General features: G+C 47.6%; 1 protein-coding gene and 1 pseudogene across 5 annotated transcripts in view; one reads left to right on the top strand and one right to left on the bottom strand.

Moving 5' to 3' along the window:
- The window catches only part of PDE1C (phosphodiesterase 1C), a 454,332-nt gene that overhangs the window by 132,130 nt on the left and 304,499 nt on the right, over positions 1-17,703 (top strand). For all 5 annotated transcript variants that reach the window (XM_036230466.1, XM_016160226.2, XM_016160223.2 and 2 more), the window contains one exon: positions 7,240-7,290. In XM_036230466.1, the coding sequence (XP_036086359.1) occupies positions 7,240-7,290 (51 nt within the window). The remainder of the gene's footprint in view (positions 1-7,239; positions 7,291-17,703) is intronic.
- On the bottom strand, positions 11,360-11,478 carry LOC118611009 (annotated as a pseudogene).

Genomic DNA, 17,703 nt, shown 5'->3' with positions numbered 1-17,703 from the left:
CCCCCCCCCCCCCCCCCCCCCCCCGTCCGCCCCACCCGGTAGTGTCTTTCTCCTTCAGACTGCCTGTGGACCGGGGCGGTCCCCTCTCCCTCTCTGCTTGGACCCTCCTCCTCCCGGGCACACGCTGTCAGAATCTGTCCTTAAGTAGGTTTCAAAGTCGTGCTATTAACTATTCTTTCCCACAAAGTTGCTGGAAGAAACCAAGGGAATTGGACGTGAAATGCCACAGCGTGCACGTTCAAAACCACGCACCGGTTTTCCAGGGAGCTTAGAAAGTGTGCTCGCTGCTCCTTTTCAAAGCGGGTGACGTCCTTTAGTGCCTTGCTACTCCGAGTGTGGTTCCTGGACCGGCACCATTGGAATCGCCCAGGAGCTTGTCTGAAATGCAGCATCCCAGGCCCCACCCAGACTAGCTGGAAGAAGCTGCATTTTGATGAGATCGGCAGGCGATCTATACGCACAGGAAAGACTGGGATGCCGGGCTTCAGGTGGCAGCCAGTGTCAGTCTGGAAAACGCCAGCCCCTGCGGACGGCTTCTGAAGACACAGTGCAGAAGATGGCCTGCAGGCGCCCTTTATGTCTCCTGAGACTCAAGCAGAAAGAGCGACTTGCCTGAGCAGGTGGAGATTGGACTTAGCCTGGAGAATATTGTGGAAAGAGATGTCATTAAGCAGTGGGTTGCTGAGGCTTATTTAAAAAAACATATGTTCTCCTCTTTTGGCAACGATGTAAGATGTAATGGATTGTACTTTTGTGGGTAAACGCCTACAGATGCTTTTGTCAAACGGGGAGGGAACTGGACTTGTCAGTCTGGGGAAGAGAGGCCTCAGGGGCTGAGGCCATGCAAGTCATCATCACATGTTGGAACGACCCTCAGGAGGAGGGGAAATCGAGTTTATCCTGTGGGGGGGGGGCAGAAGATGACCTTCGGAAAGAGCTCATCATCGTGAAGAAGAGCGTCCTGAAGTTGGGCGAGTTAGGCATGGGCTGGCCATCCCCTCGTTTGCGCTGTTGGATGGGATCCACGCAGGACCTGTGGGGTCGGACCAGACAGCTTTCTTCTTCATTAAAAAATTTTTTTTTCAATTACAGTTGACATACAATATTATATCAGTTCCAGGTGTACAACATAGTGATTAGACATTTATATAACTTGCAAAGTGATCACCCCGATAAGCCTAGTACCCCCCGGTGCCATGTGTAGTTATTACAATGTTATCGACTATATTCCCTATGCCGTACTTCATGTGCCCATGACGATTTTTATAACTGCCCATCTGTACGTCTTAACCCCTTCATCTTTTTCACCCAGCCCCCACCCATGCCATCTGGCGATCCTCAGTTTGTTGGGTCAGACGACTTTTAATGTGCTCTGTAGCCCCGTTTAGTGTTGACAGACGAGATGGGCTCACAGAACTGGGTTTCAATCCCACCGTTCCCATTGGATAGCCCTGACTTGGGCAAGTTATTGAACTTTTTCCTAAGCCTTAGTTTCCTCATCCGAAAATAGGAATAATAATACTCACCCTGTGGGATGGCATGAAAAGTAAGTAAACATTACGGGTTAAAGTTTCTACCAGTGCTCGGCATAAATTAAGGGCTTAACGCATTTCAATATCCTTCCTTCTGCTCCTCCTCTATATACTTCTTTTCTTTTCCTTGTTCGAGCAGCCCTCTTGACACTAGATTTTAATCTCATACATTTCCGATCCTGGTTAATCGCCAGTGGTTGGTTCTTGGCTGGTTCGCTCAACTGAGGTGTTTTAATGAGGCCGGAATAGTAGGGGACGCCGTACAGACACTGCTTCGGCTCGTCGGGCGATACCCCTGGCGCGAGCCAGCTGTCCCATGGCCCCGTGTGCTTGGCGGCTTCCAGGGTATCGGCCAGGCGGGCCGGACAGAGCCCCACGGGCTGGCGCCATGAGGAAGGACAGTGGCGCATGTCGGTGGCGGTGCTTTGGAGTGACCGCTGACCGCGGACTGGCGTAGCAGCAGCTGAATTTACAGCGTGTTCACTACATCTCCATCTGCAGATGCGATGCGTTTAAAGACGGGAACGAGAAGGAAGGCAGAGTGGCAGCAAGAGGCAACCTCACTCCGAGGCTTTCTTCCCTGGGAGCCCCTTGTGCCTGGCTTTTCAGCCAACAGGCTTCCCAGAGGACCTTGCCTTGGAAGGGTCCCTGGGCCAGCCCCAGAGCTTGTGGCAAAACAGCAGGCAGCCAGCACACCGGGCAGACTACCCTGCAGGAAGCCGGGCTCTGCCCGGTGCCAGCTTGCTCACGGTGTGTTTGCCCTGGCACTCAGCACGCCAGCTGCATTTACGCTCACTCAGGTGCCATGGCTTTCAAAACAAGGGCGGCAGTGTTTTTGGTGCTACTTTTGGTTACAAAGCAGTGCGCACCTGCTCAGGCCACCACCACCACTGTTTGGACCGGCCTCCCCTGTGCTGTTCTGACGGCCTGGATTGTTTGTGGCTAAGCTGGGACATCGGACCCGCCTTCTCTGCTTGTGGTTGGAACACCCATTGCCCTGAGTTAACCTCCCGTCTCACCTGCCTCCCTCCCACTGGGCTACATGGCAAGTCCTGACTTTAAGATTTGTTTCTGGCCAGTTTGGTGCGGGGCGTCAGGGCGGGGTGGGGGGGAAGGACATGCATCAGGGGACACTGCATTTAGAATGCTCCTTTCTGAGGCTGTAGCTTCTGAGGCAATTGATTAAAAATCAGAATCCCGTCCCCGCTTGTAGGGATTCTGGTTTAGTGGTTCAGAAATGGGGCCAAGGGATTGTTGGCAACAGAGGCATCATCATCACCACCACCACCATCATCACCATCTTAAAGTTGGTTCCCTAGCTGATCGCACAGAGAGGCACAGTTCACCTCCTTAACTTGCTTGTCCGTCAGGGCTGAGTGGGGTCGGTTGTCGCAGGCTCCCGGAGTCTAAGCCGCCGCCGCCAAGCTCCCAGGTGGTGCTCAGCACGTGTGTTGAAGGCTCGAGGCAACACAAGGTGCCTCTCTTCATAGGGAACCCTTCGCAGTGTGAGCAGTTGCCCAATAATCAATCCCCATAGTTATGTTTGCAGTCTTAAAGGTTGACTTTTCTTAAAATAGAGGCACGCCTGTTCAGGATTTTAATGACAAAACAATAGCATCTTGAAGACCTGAACAGGGGTGATTATTTTTGAAGGAATCTGAGCCACGCCTTCCTCCCTGGATATTGCTTTGAGGAAGATGCATGAAGTTACACCACTTATTAACGCTTCTGAACTTTAGCTGCTCTTTGGAGCCACCTGGGAGATTGATAATAAGTACCGATGCTTGGGTCCCATCCTCGCCCCCAGGCCCTATTTACTTGGTCTGAGGTGTGGCCTGGCCACCAGGACTTTAAAAAAGTTCTCTGAGTGATTCACCGTGTGTGGCCAGGGCTGCAAACCACTGACTTAGGATGTGTGGAAGCAGCTGGAGACGGGGGTGGGAGATCCATGCACGTCTTCGAGGGTGAACTCTCAGGCCGGAGACGGGAAGTCCCTGGGGTCCGTGATCTAAGGCTGCTCTGAAATCTGAATCTAAAACATACTATATAAACAAACAAACAAACAAATAAACGTGTATGTGTATTATATATATAATATATATATTATCCAAAATTATATATATCAAATAAGAGTCAATTAATTGTTTTCTACGTCTTTAATAAAAACATTTTTCCCGATTATAACCGTGTCGCATGCTTATCATAAACCATGGCGTTTATACAGAAAAGATCAGAAAAGGCTGACAATCTCCCCACGCGCCAGCACACAGAAGTACCCGTTGCTGTATGCGGTGCCCACCCTTCCACTGGCTTTTCGTGTATCCTAGACACGCGATTCAACATCCGTGGAGTCATCGATGTGTACTCGTTGCCGCGTTTTTCCCAACAGTATGACGTGGATAACTTTCTTCACGTCTACATAGCCCTTTTTATGAGATCTTGCCAAATTCAAGCTCTGATTGTACCTGATATACAATTTTATGGTACTTTATTGTTAAAGCTTGCCATGTCTTTTTTTTTTTTTTTTAAATAAAAGGCACGTAGTAGCGGAGGAAGCCACTGCCGGTCAGGAAGCTCACGTGTGCCCAAGCAGTCCTTTCAGCTGGGGACAGAGGGCTGAGCACACCTGACTGGCCTCTGTTGAGTTTTAGTTTCATTCTTTAGTTTTATTCTTTAAGAGAATAACACTGGCCTTCTGGACTACACGGGCAGTACAGAAAGCCCAGTGCCCCTCGGCGAAGAGCTGCTCCCTGACCATGCCAGAGGCAGAACCACCCCTAGGGGGCGTCTCGGTGGTGATTGATCCACTGCTGGCCTGAGGGACTGGCCAGCCCTTCAGTGATGGAGAGAAGCCGACAGTCGGCGTTTCTACTTGAAATCTCTTGATTTTTAAACGTAGACAACTAATTGTTTAACAATTAAAATTGCGAGGCCAAACGAACCACACTTGGGCTTTTGATAGTCCTCTGGAACCAGTCTGAGGTCTGGCTCCACTAAGCCGTCTCTGACACTTGGTATTGATGCAGTCGACCTCATTCGGTTCTGAAAATAGTGACCGAATGCATCATTCTGTGTGCCATTCACTGTTCAAAAGGCTGGAAGTACAATGATGAAGAGTTGTGGTCCTTGCCTTGGATGGGGCAGCTTATAGTTGAGAGCGGCTATTCTCAACATGCGGTCCCCTGGCCAGCATCCTTGGTTGATCACCTGGGATCTTGTTAGAAACGCAGATTCTCAGGCCTGTCCCCTGACTCACTGAATCAGAATCTGCTGTCTGTTTTAACAAATACTTCCTGGTGGTTCCGGTGCCCGGTGACATTGGAGAACTGTTAGTCTTGAAGAGGGGTCGGGCAGGTGGGCAGAGATCTGTGGGATGGACAAGGCGCAGTGGGATTCAGGGAGGCTTTTCAGAGGCAAATGGGTGCACCTGGATCTTAGGGATGAGTAGGAGTTGGCCAGGGGAAGCAGTGGAGGGGAGGGTCCTGGGGAGAGCACACCAGGACCCACAGTAAGGAGGAGAGTGTGTGGGGTGCGTTTGGCAACCGTCAGTTTAGAGCTTGTGGCTGGGCACCGAAGGATGTTTTGGGAAATACCGTAAGCTGAGAAGAATAGGCGCGGCCCTGTTTTTGACACCAGGCCAGAGTAGCCGCACTGTTGGGACATCACTGCAGACCTTTCTAAACAGGGAAGTGTGGCATCGGATCTGTGTCTAGAAAAATAATGTGCAAATTCCTTCTGGGGGTGGAGACGGCTCTCCTGGTACTCCACCGGCCGAGGTTTCGATTCCCGCCTCTCCCGGCATGGCTTGGATCGAGGTCAGCCATTCCCGTCCCTGAGTAGGGTGGCGGGAGGGGAGAAAGCCCCTGAGTGAGGCGGCCACCTCTGCTGCAGGCGTAATCGTGACCGCAGCGTCGCTGCGCCTCTCCAGGCCGAGCATCCTGGTGGCTGCTGCTGCCCTCAGCGTCCGCAGTGGCCTTCGTAACCCTGCGGCGAAAGCAGCCCATCGGTTTCTGCAGCGAAAGTTTGGGGAGGGGGAGGATCCCCGCTCTGTTTCTTTCTTTAGAGATCTGTGGTGTCCAAAGAAGAAATGATTGCACTCGAGGCCAGGGCAACTCGTGTGTCCACTTAGCTGGAGCCACCCTCCCCCCCCCCTCCTTCCTCCTCCCCCTCCGTCTGTCTTTTTCCATGGCTGGGGTGTGAGAGATCGTGGGAGCAGGATGCAATGTCACCTCCCCCTGCTGGTCATTTTGTATAAAATCTTGTTTTGTGGAGGAAGAGTGGAGAGAGTGAGACAATGCAAATAACAGAAATACAAAAGTAGACGAAGACCGAATCCAGCAATTTTAAAAAAAAATTTACTTTGTATTAGTTTCAAGTTTATAGGACATTGGTTAGACACTTATATCGTTTATAAAACGATCCCCCTAATTGCTCCCTCTCCTCTGACCCTCCACCTAGCTATTAAATTACTGCCGACTGCATTCCCTATGCCGTGCTCCCCATCCCTGTGACCATCTATCAACTACTCATTTGTGCTTCTTTAACCCTTCACCCCTTTTTCCCAGCCCCCCAACCCCCTCCTCTCCGGCTGCCACAAGATTGCCCTCTATAGTCGTGCGTCTGTTTTTTGAATCCATTAATTTTTAAAAACCTGTTCGCACATAGTAGATTTAAAAATGTTTACCTTCGGGACAGGGTGAAACAATTTTTTTGATTCCTTTTCTTCTTTGTACAATGAGGTCGTGCCTTTATGAGACAGTTAGTTCTTTTGTCCCGCGATGCGGCTTCTCATACATTAATGATTACAGTAGCAGTCTCCTTTATTCTGCCTGTTTATCGAATGCTTTTTCTACTCTGAAATGAACAGGTTTTTCCAGTTGATTGCTTTGGGTGTTCATTCAGTTCTATCACAAATACATACTTCTCTTGACTGTGTACATACAGAACGACCGAGGTAAAATCTTTATGGGCTTTAAAATTAATGTTTAAAGTGAGCGAAACTTCTGTTTCTCTTTGATAACTGTTCTCTTTTTTAATCCCGAAGACGGTGTTTATAAAACAGGGGAAATCGATTACGACTATCGACATGGGAAGTCATGTAGAGGCTTTCCACAGGAGGGTACACTGTCCCGCGGAGAAGCTTTAGGGGGAAGGTTTTCTGAACAATTTTGGGATCCCCCCAAATTTGAAATCCTCTGTTTGTTAGTGGCTAAATCTAAATATCCTTAATGAAAACCAACCTCATTATCTCCTGGCACCCCAGGGTTTTGCCCCTGTTCATCCGAGCTAACCAGCCTCATGGCAAGTGGTTAGAGAGCAAGTGTGTGTCCAGAACAGTGGACAAGAGGAACCTCGAGGCTGAAGGATGGACACACACTGGCTCGGGAGCCAGGCCTGCCTGACTCCTAAGTGGACGCAAGCCAATCAGCTCCTCCGGGCACAGTAAACTCGATACCACCTTCGGTCCTCTCCAGCTTTCTTCAGATGTTCTAATCAAATCGATGAAGACATTGGACCTCGTTTAGGCATTGAGAACAGCATCGGAAACCCAGAGAGGAAGTCAAGTCGCTTTTATTCTCTTGCAGAGACTCTCGACCGTGGCTTGCTGTCGGACCGTGTGGAGCTTTAGCTGTAGGTGGGGCATGATTCCTGGACACACGGGCCTTATTCTTAAATGCATCCTTTTTTTTTTTTCCTTTTTTTCCAGTTGCAAACGAAGCTGGAGACAAGACCGCCAGACCTCTCGCCCGCTTCTCCCGTGAGTAAACCTCGCGCCACTCTTTTCCCGGGCTCCTTCGGAGGCCTTCTTGCTTGCGTGGTTCAGCCCTGTCTTCCTGCCAGGTGTCCATCAAACACTGTCAGTAAGAGAGTCCTTCTGGACATGTGTTCAGTGGGTTGATGTTCCATCCGAGCCCCTCCGTGGGTTAGCTAGTCATCGCTGTTGCCTTTTGGCCCTTAGAACTGTGGTTTATCACGCCGTGTGCCAGGCTTTGCTATTTGAAGTATGGTCCTGGGAGCGGAATAGACTTCACTTGGGGGCTTTTTATTTATTTATTTATTTATTTATTTATTTATTTATTTATTTATTTATTTATTTATTTTTAAGAAATACAGGGCCCCAGGCCTCCCCAGACCTACTAAACCAGAGCCTGCATTTTAACAAATCCTCAGGTGATTTCTGTGCATGTCTGAGAGTCACTGCACTGGGCTGGGCTTTTTATGAAGACGGAGGGGAGCGTACGTGAGATGCTCACAGGCATCAGGGCCCATGTGCTGTGAAAGCAGCGTCGCTGCCCGAAGTGCACGTAAGGACCAGCTCTGCTGGCTTTACCTGACCTCGGGGACATCCGAGAAGCTCGGATGGATGGAGCCCTTTTCCTTGGGCACAGAGGTATTCGTAAGGTCCTCGGCCCCCCCCCCCCCGCCCCAATTTCACTTGACTCCTTCTTCTCCAGGTCTTGACCCTAATGCGAGAGCAGGAGTCAAAAGCCTCTCGCTATTTCTGTGCCAATGTGACCAGCGAATGGCGCAGCAAGTTAACGAACAGCCGGGTCCTAGAGAAGGGACGGAAACCCCAGAGACTGGGCGCGGCTGGGGGGGCGGATGCTCCCCACACTGGCCGAGGGGGAAAGGGCGGGACCGTCAGATCCTCACTTAACGTGATCGCTCGTATCCTTTCTGGGCCTCGGCTTTCCCACCCGAAAAAGCAGAAATTCAGACCCCCCCCCCTCCGTTAGAAGTCGCTTTCTTTGGAGGTTGTGGCATGAGAATTTCCATCACCACGTTGTTCAGAAGCTCGGTCACGTCCCTAGTGAGGATACCCCTGGAGTGAGTCTTCATGCGGAGGGTCACGAGTTAAATTTCTCTATTTACAGGGCTTTTTCTAAACTCAGCCTTCTAGCTCCTTTTGGAAGGCTGTGACACTTTGGGACTGATTCCTAGAAGTGATTTTTATAGAGCTGTAATAATATACGATAATGAAAGAGCCGTAAGTGCTCACATGTTAGAAACTGTGTAATAAAACACTCGCTTCTCACAGGCCCCAATTTTCACTGCCCTCCTACCTGGATTCATTATTTCCAAAATAAGTATTTTATCCCACGGCTCAACGAGGATGATGAATATGCTTTTAGTCTCTTTATTTCTTCATCTCCTGAGCAGTAGTCAGGCAGATCAATAAGCCGGCGTGATAACCTGGCCGCGCTGGGCGTGCTGGGCCATGTGCACCTCCCCGGGGGTCCCTGGGCACCTCCCCCGGGGGTCCCTGGCATTCTGACGCTCCTCCGGGGATGTGGGAAGGGGGCGGAGCCCTTTTACCCGGAGCCAGAATGAAACCGGGAGCAGTTAGTCCCTTCACGGAGAGAAGAGGGTAACTCCTCTCATAAATGGCTTCTGCAACTTCTCAATTGTGTGGCTGGGTTGGGAAGATGATGTGTCATTTGCAAGGTTGTTAGTAGAAGAGAAGTGAAGACATGAGGGGAAAAAAATATCTATAGGAGAAAAAAGGAATTAGTGGCAAACCAATTAAGTTGGGCTGATTCTGAAAAAAAATTTCCGACTTGGTGCGATGTTCTGGAATGAAGTCAGATGGCACGTTAGCTACTAAAGCTTTTTATAGCTAGTACTAGAGGGAACAAGTTAGAGGTGGCTTTTAGGAAGGAAAAATAATTCTTAATGTAACATTGTCAGATCGAGACTCACTTCAGTTTACCACAAGAAAATGACCTTGATCAGGTGGTATGGTGCGAATAAAGTGTTCACTTTGGGAAGGTTGGAAGGGTTTGGGTGACAACTTTTTGTGGAGACTGGAAGATGATGTACTGTGCAATGTTCTCTGGTTTTTGCACCAAAAAGGCACATGCAAAACCCCAACAGTGCGCATTGGACGATCAGAGGGAAAAAGAGTGTCAGAATCATGAAAGCATCTAGTTTTTTTTCAGGGCTCGTTTCTGGTCCTACCTTGGCCAGCTGGTTGACCAGCCTTGCCGGCCTCACTTAGGTCCACTTCTGAAGAGCGTCCTTCCACCACGCAAGCCCGTGCTTGGCTCTCTGCTCAGCTCCCCTTGGCCCTACGTGGCTGACACCACCACCCAGAACCACCACGCTTTCCTCAAAGAAACTGATACCGAAAGCCCACAGGTCCAGCTCTGGTCCCTTTGCCTTTAGATGGGAGACACTCTGTGTCTGACTTCACATGGCAGTGCCATGGTGGCAGATGCTGAGGACCGAGTCCTGGGAGACCCTGGATCTTGTCAGGGGACCCTTCGCCACCTCGGCCCCCACCATTTTAGGCTTAGCAGTGGGTTTTGATCGATCTGACCTTCATCAGAACATCAGTGGACAGTCCCAGGAGAACAGCGTTGAGCGAGCCCGACTCCGAGGTACACATTGGCATTGGACCAGCATCGTCTGGCTCGCTGGCCTGGGGCTGGGGCTCCTGTGTGCCCAGACATCCCCCCTCTGCGCAGTGGGTTCAGGATGAGCCAGGAGAGCACCTCACGCTGGTACTGCGTGCAAAGCTTTCTGACAGCGAGTGCTCATGTCAGCCTCACGGTGGCTCATGTTACAAATGGGAACATGTATTGGCCATCGGTGGGTGACATGCAGGACCAGTGTGCAGGACCAGCGTCCGGGAGGCCCCTGGTAGGCCAGTCATTAACCCTTCAGTTGCTGGTTGAGGTTGGGACCCCTGAGGTGGGTATCAGTCCTGATAGCCTGGGATATATAATGTAAAGCACAGTGCCTGCGTGCCGTGAGTGCTCAGTGCGAATGGGAGGTTGTCATTATATGTTATTACCGGAGCCATCCATTTCCCTCCTCCCTTCTTCCCTCCCTCTCTCCCTTCCTTCCACATATATTTTAAAGACTTTTCTGTGCCCAGCCTTGGGGACACACAGATGACAAATTTGCCTTGAGATTACGACCTAGTCAGGGAGATGGAGAAGCGAGTGTCTATGATACAGTGTGGGGAGGGAAATGCTAGAGATGGGTGTCGGAGCTGCGGAAGCCCCATGGCGGGGACCTCATCCAACCTGGGGTAGGAGTGGATTCAGGGGAGCCCTCCTGGAGGGGACAAGCACTACACAAGGCTTGGGGAATGAATGGGGGACTAACAGGTAGAGATAGTATCTTCTAATCGTAAAAAAACAAAACAACCCAAAGCCTTCAAGGACCATGCATGTTCCTTATGCTAAGTGAGATAAGTCAGTTGAGAAAGACATTCCACATGATCTCACTTATGTGCAGAATCTAAAAAACAAAAACAGAAGTCATGGAGTATAAAACAACACAGAGACTTTGTTAATATTACTGTATTATGTATTTGAAAGTTGCTAAGAGTAGATTTTAAGTTTTTATCACAAGAAAAAAAAATTATAACTGTGTGGTGATGGATGTTAACTAGATGTATCATGATCTTATTGTAGAACATTTTGCAATATATAAATATCTAATTATGTTGTACAACTATGTCAATGATATCTCAAAAAAAAAAGAGGCAATACAATTTTTCAGGGACTAGAGACCATATGTAGTTTTCAGATATGGCCTCGGGGTGGCAGGAGAAGCCCAGAATTGGGTGTGCATCTCTACTCCAGGAGCCTTAAAAGAGCTTTCGTGAGGAGAGGCCAGGGCCCTGGGAGAGGCCAAGGGGAAGCAGGAGTTGGCCCTAAAACTTGTGTAGTGGGGCAGCTCCACCCTGGAATCAAATCAAATCAATCAATCAATCAATTAATTATTATTATTATTTTTAGGTGAGGCAACCCTTGGTTGACCTCACAGATTGCAAGGACCTAATCTGCTTACAATCCCTTATTTTTTATTTTTTATGCCTACAGCACCTGGTCTTCCAAGGTGGTCTCCCATCCAAGTACTAACCAGCCCCGACCCTGCTTAGCTTCCAAGATCAGGCGGGATCAGGCTTGTTCAGGGTGGCAGGGCCGAAGACCCATTCTGGAATTTTAATTGCTTCTTTAACTGAGGAGAGAATAATTTCTCCCCTGAGAAGGACAGTAGTTGAAAGGAAAATAATGGTATCAAAAACATTAAGGAAACGGAGCCTAATTTGGCCTCTTTTGCTTTGGGAGCTAAAAGTCCAAATAGTGTGGAAAATAGATGATTCTACCGAAGAGCTGTAAGAGGAGCAATTTGGGTGGATGGGTGATAAAGCTAAGGGAGGTCACCTCGTATTTTCCTACTGGGCGTGTAATCTGGGTGAATGATCCCCTCCCCTGGGCGGGCTGGGCAGGAACAGACAGGCATGTGATGGAGGGTGAGTGCTGGGTTTGGGGTACAGGGTGAGGCTGCACCTACTCCATGGCGATGCCCTTCATGGAGCCCCGGGGCAAACTCGAAATCATGTCTGGCAGGGGGTGCTAGAGTCCAGCCAAAGAACTTTCCTAAATTGCTTGTCCCAGCTAGCAGGGCCCGTTGTAGAAGGGGGAGCTGGAGTTGAGGGTGGATGGGTTATGGAGCCAGGATGACGAGAACAAGGAGAAGACGCGATGGGTGGGAGAAAGGGCTGAGAAGTGCCTCGCGCGGCGGGCGGTGGCTGGTGGCCAGCATTCCCTGTTCCCAGTGGCATGGACCGTGGACGCTCCGGAGCCACGTAAAAGCCCATTACAGGGCAGGAGCCGGATTTGGAGATTTTCCGAATTGTCTTAAACAGCTCCAATTATCTCTGAAACGTTCCGCTTCTGTGTGGAGCCCCTGGTCCCCCCTCGACAACGTTCAAGGACCGAGCGCCGTCGCTGCCCACTTCTTCCAGCAGGAAGGGCTCTCTAGCGACGGCGCCTCTGGAACTTCTGTGCGTGAAGGAAGGGCTCGGGGACAGCAGTCTGGCTCTGTAAGTGGGGTCCCTGGGAGCTTGCTAGAAATACAGGTACCCGGATCCCTTACCAGATCTGCTGAATCAGAAACTCTTGGGGCGGGTCTCAGCGATCTGTATGTTAGCCAGTTCCGCCAGTGATTCTGATGCGTGGCAAGGTCTGAGAACCGCACTGTCGTCATGGTGCAGGTGACGGAGGCAGGGGCCGACGCCAGGATGCAGAGCAGTGCGGTGCTTGTATTTATTTCATGTGTCACAGAAGAACACAGTCAGCAGTTTTCTATAGCCACTTGTAATTACATATGCAGAGCACAGAGCAAGTCTTATCAAAGACTAGTGACCTGGTCCACCATCTCTAAACTCTGGTTTTCATCATCGCACAATTGTGCTTCAGAATCACAGACAATTACTCACTCCCCAACGTGTGTTCACCCGAGATTTATCTGTTTGACCGCGAGGGTCTCTACTGCTTTATCTTTCCTACCACCCCTCGACCTTTCCCTCTCTACCTTCCTTTATTCTTCACCCTTTACTTCCATTTCCTTCTTAGGAAGGGAAGGATGCTCCTCCCAGTTTCTCACGTAGAGCCCCTGGACCATCACATCAGATGCGCTGGTCTCTGCTGACCCCTCAGCATCTCGCCTCTACTTTCAACTGATTTTTTTTTTTCTACATACAGACTAATTTCTTTCTTCCTTAATGGGAATTATGGTCCAAGCTGTTGCTGTAAGAACACATATTTATTCCTTGCTACATGTGCATCAGCTCACATAATTTAAAAATATGATTAGAAATTTTTTGTGTGTAACGTGACCTCAAGGAAGAAGGGCATGGAAGACAGGGGTTGGCTACTGCCTGCCAAGCACCTCCTCCCTCCCCCTCTCAGTGTATACTCCTTTGAATAAAATCAGGATGAAGTTTCTGGTTCCAGTGAAAGGTGGAATAGGATAACCTAAAACTCTCCCATTTTTTTATAAGCATGTAGAAACGCTGAGTAAAAGATTTTCCAAACTACTTTAAAACGCGTAGTTAACTTTGCAATAAAGATGGGGATCTCCGCAGGTGGCAGAAATGAAGGAGGAATTTAGTGTCCGTACAGCAAACTGCAAACATGCCGGCTGATTCTGCAGCTCTGCTGTGTAGGTGTGGTGCTGCTAAGTCCTTGGGATCCAGTACCGAATGTCTTAACATCCACATGGGAAAAAGAGTGAAGGCCTTTGGCTGTGCAGGGTGGGGAGCTGGATCGGAGGTTTCTACCTGAACTTGGACTCTTAAAACATATGTTGGCAGATTGCATCTTCCAACAATGTTTGCAACTATATTTCCCATCCCACATGCTCTTCTTGCAATGTGATGTCGACAGACCTCCCAGTGAGATGTGAAACCTTAACTACTTTTAGTATCCGTAGGGGATTGGTTGCAAGATCCCCTATGGATACCAAAATCCATGGATGCTCAAGTGTCCTGCATGAAGTGATGCAGATCAGTGTGTACAGTTGGCCTTCTGCATACATAAACTCACAGTGAGGACTGAAAACAGTACAGATACTTATTGAAAAAAAAATTGTGTGTAAGGCGACCCATGAAGTGAAAACCCATGTTGTTCAAGAGTCAACTGCGCATTCATTAGCATGAGGACGTAACGAGGAAACTTACTTGCCTCTTCCGCTCTTGGGGAAAAGTCTCCCCTAAGTAATTGAAACTACCTATATGGTCTAGGAACTCTTTCAAACTAAGAAATTAATGAAAATCTGTTCTGGGCTAATAATGGCAGAATCAAAGGGAAAAACCTGGCAAAATCATATGCAAAAATCTTCTGAAATACAACCCAAGTCATAAGGTATTCTCATAGAGAAAGCAAGACCCGCCAAACATAGGCTCACAGTCAAAATTAAAAAAAAAAAAAAATCCACAGGGGACAGCAGTCCACCGCGATGAGCAAGAGACACTGAGCACAGCAAAGGGAGAATTAGAGCCCTAAGTCCTTGAGATGAAATAATGACTAACTGAAAGAAAATATAAACCAAGTCTATTTAAAAATGATTAAAGATATAAAAAATTGAAACTCTAAGAAAGGAACAGATGTTTTGAGGATAAAAAGGAAGATTTTAAAAATAACTCATATGCATTCAAGAAATATAAAAGGTAGCATTAGAACAACAACCAACCAGAACCCAAACGCAGCTTACTCTACCGTGTTGGATGGGACCGAAAACGGAGATAATGAACCGGAAGAGAGATCTGAGGAAATTCACTAGGATGCAGCACAGGCAAACGTGAAGGGGTGGTTAAGCAATGTGGAAGGGTCAGTGAGAAGGTCCAAGATATGTTAAACAGGAATTCTAGAATGAAAGACCATAGAGAATACAAGAAAAGTCATAACCGAAAATCTAATGGCCGAGAATCTTTCGGAATTGACTAGTGACACGAATCATCAAATCGAAGAATCCTACCTAGTTCAAGCCAGAAAATGAAAATTAACCCAGTTGCTAGACATATTATGATGAAAATGCAGAACACAGATTACCCGCTGTGTCCGAAACTGTGAATTTATTTATTCCATGTTAAAAGTACCTCTAAGTTTAGTGGGGCCCATGTCCCCATGCCCCCAAGTAGAGTGCATTCCTCAGGTTCTCTTGAAGCTAGTGTGACCATGGAACTAGGTTCTGGTCAATGGAATAGAAGAACTATCAGGGGAAGATTTCTGGAGACTCTTCTATACCCTTTATTCCTTTTCTTTATTCTCTCTCCACTTTGCTGTTGGGAACACAAATGTGATCCCGAGAGCTCTAGCTGTCAGCTTGGGCCACAGGGAGCATGGCCACACCCAGGGAAGGGTTGGTAGAGTGGTGTGGTACTCTGAAGATTCTGGGGAACAGAGCTGCTACATCAGCTCTGCACTATCTAGCTCCAGATGTTCACACAACAGAGACATAAATCTACTTTGTTTAATCTCTCGGGGTGTCGCGTCTCTGTTACTGAGACATACCCAATCCACACTGATGCATCTCCTGAGGAGCGACAGTTGGACTGACTGCGGGCTTCTCAGTAACATATTTAGAAGTCAGAAGATAAACTGAAAAATATTGGCGAAGTTATGAGGGAAAAGAACTGTCAACCTGAAATTCTGTACCCAGAATTTTAGAGTGAGGACAAAATAAAGATATATTTTTTTCAGGCAAACACATTCTGAGAGACTTTGCCACGCACGTGTCCTTGCTGAGACGATTACTAAAGGATATGTCTTAAGAAGAAGGCAATTGAACCCAGAGATAAGAATGAATACAGGAAAAAGATGTCCCATTATTTTATCTGTTTAACAATTAAAAGTTAGAAAGAACATTAGGATGATAGTTGATATAGACAAGATAATTTTAAAATTTATATTGAAAATCAAAGGACTAGAATGGATTTTGGGAAATGATTTTGAGAAAGAAGAATAAGGTGCAAGGGACCAGTTTATTCAATTTCAAAACTTAATGTACAGCTACAGGAGCAAAGGGGAGGCGTACTGGTGAATGGACTGGATCCATGGGGCAGAACAGAGAAGCCAGGAATAGATCCACGCGAATTTGCCCAACTTATTTTTTGACCAAAGTGCAAAAGTAATTAATTGGAGGTAATAGAACATTTTCAACAAATGGTGACGAAGTATTTGGATGTCGATAGGCAAAAATATGAACCTCAACCTATCTCAAACTTTATACAAATATTAACTCAAAATAGGTTATGCACTTAAATGTAAAATGTAATACTATAAAACGTTTAGAGGAAAAAAGGAGAACATCTTTGGAATATGGGGCTAGGAAAGAAAGACTTGTTACTAAAACTATGACATAAAAGGAAACAATTGCTAAGTTGGACTTTACCAGCATTAAAAGACCCCACTAAGAGGTTGAGAAGACAAGCTATAGAGAAAATATTTGCACATAGTAATGCTGCTATCCAACAAAGATCTAGTATCTATAATATGCAAAGATTCTCAAAACTCAAAAGTAAAAAAAAAAAGTTAGCTATCCATTCAGACATGGAGAGACATTTTACAAAGGATATACAGGTGACAAAGAAGCACTTGAAAAGATGTTCAGCTTCATTAGCCATTAGGAAAAACCACAGTGAGCTACTAATACACACCTATTGAAATGGCTAAAATAAAAAATAGTGACTGCACCAAATCCTTGGAAGCATGCAGAGAAACATATATTTTGTTGGTATAGTCACTCTAAAAAAAGTTTGCCCATTGGAAAAAAAAAAAAAACTAAACATGCAACTACCATATCGCCCAGTAATGGCACACCTGGGCATTTATCCCAGGGAAGCGAAGACTTACATCCACGCCAAACCTGCACCTGCAACCTCACAGCTGTTAGGATGGCCAGTGTGCAAGGAGAAACCCAAGGATCAACGCGTTGGCAAGGATGTGGAGAAATTGGAACCCTCGTGCATGCGAAGTGGTGCGGCTGCTGTGGAAAACAGTTTAATGGTTCCTCAAAAAATTAAAAACAGAATTATAATACGATTCGGCAGTTCCGCTTCTGAGGATACACCCCCCCAAACTGTAAGTAGGTCCGCGAACGGATATGTGTACACTCGTGTTCATAGTATCATTATCTACAGTGGCCAAAAGGTGGCAGCAGCCCACGTGCCCATCCATGGGTTAGCGAGTCAACAAAACCAGAACGGACACACGCTGGAGTATGGCTCAGCCTTAAAAATGAGGGAGACTCTGACACACGCTACGACACGGATGAATCTCGAGGACATTATGCTAAATGGAATATGCCAGTTGCGGAGAGACAAATACTGTACAATCCCACTTTTGTGAGGTAGCAAAGGTCATCAGATTTCTAGGGACAGAAAGTAGAATCATGGTTGCCAGGGGCTGAGAGGAGGCTGGAAGGTAGTTTATCGGGCACACAGTTCAGTTTTGCAAGATGAGAAAGTTCTGGAGAGGGGGTGCGGAGGTGGTGGTGGCCGTCAGTGCGAATGTGCTGAGTGCCTGTGAACTTTGCACTTGAAAATGGTTAAGGTGGTAAACTTAATGTTATGCATATTTCGCTACAGTTAAAAAATCCTGCGCATAGAATATTCATAGAAACTTTATTCCCGATAGCCCCACATTGGAAACGGCCCAGATATATTTATCCAGTGTATGGTTAAACAAACTGTGATGTGTATACACCAGGGAGTACTACTTGGCCATACAGAGAACAGCCTGGTTGATCCGTGTGGCAGCCTGAACGAGTCTCCAGAAAATGACGCTGGGTGAAAGAGCCAACCTTAAAAGGTTACATGCTGTGCGACTGCACGTATGTGATATTCTCTAAATGACAACATTACAGAAAT

The sequence above is a fragment of the Rousettus aegyptiacus genome, unplaced genomic scaffold (assembly GCF_014176215.1).
Source record: "Rousettus aegyptiacus isolate mRouAeg1 unplaced genomic scaffold, mRouAeg1.p scaffold_m13_p_13, whole genome shotgun sequence".
Lineage (NCBI taxonomy): Eukaryota > Metazoa > Chordata > Mammalia > Chiroptera > Pteropodidae > Rousettus > Rousettus aegyptiacus.
The sequence above is the reverse complement of the archived record's forward strand: the minus strand, read 5'-3'. Positions and strand labels throughout refer to the sequence as shown.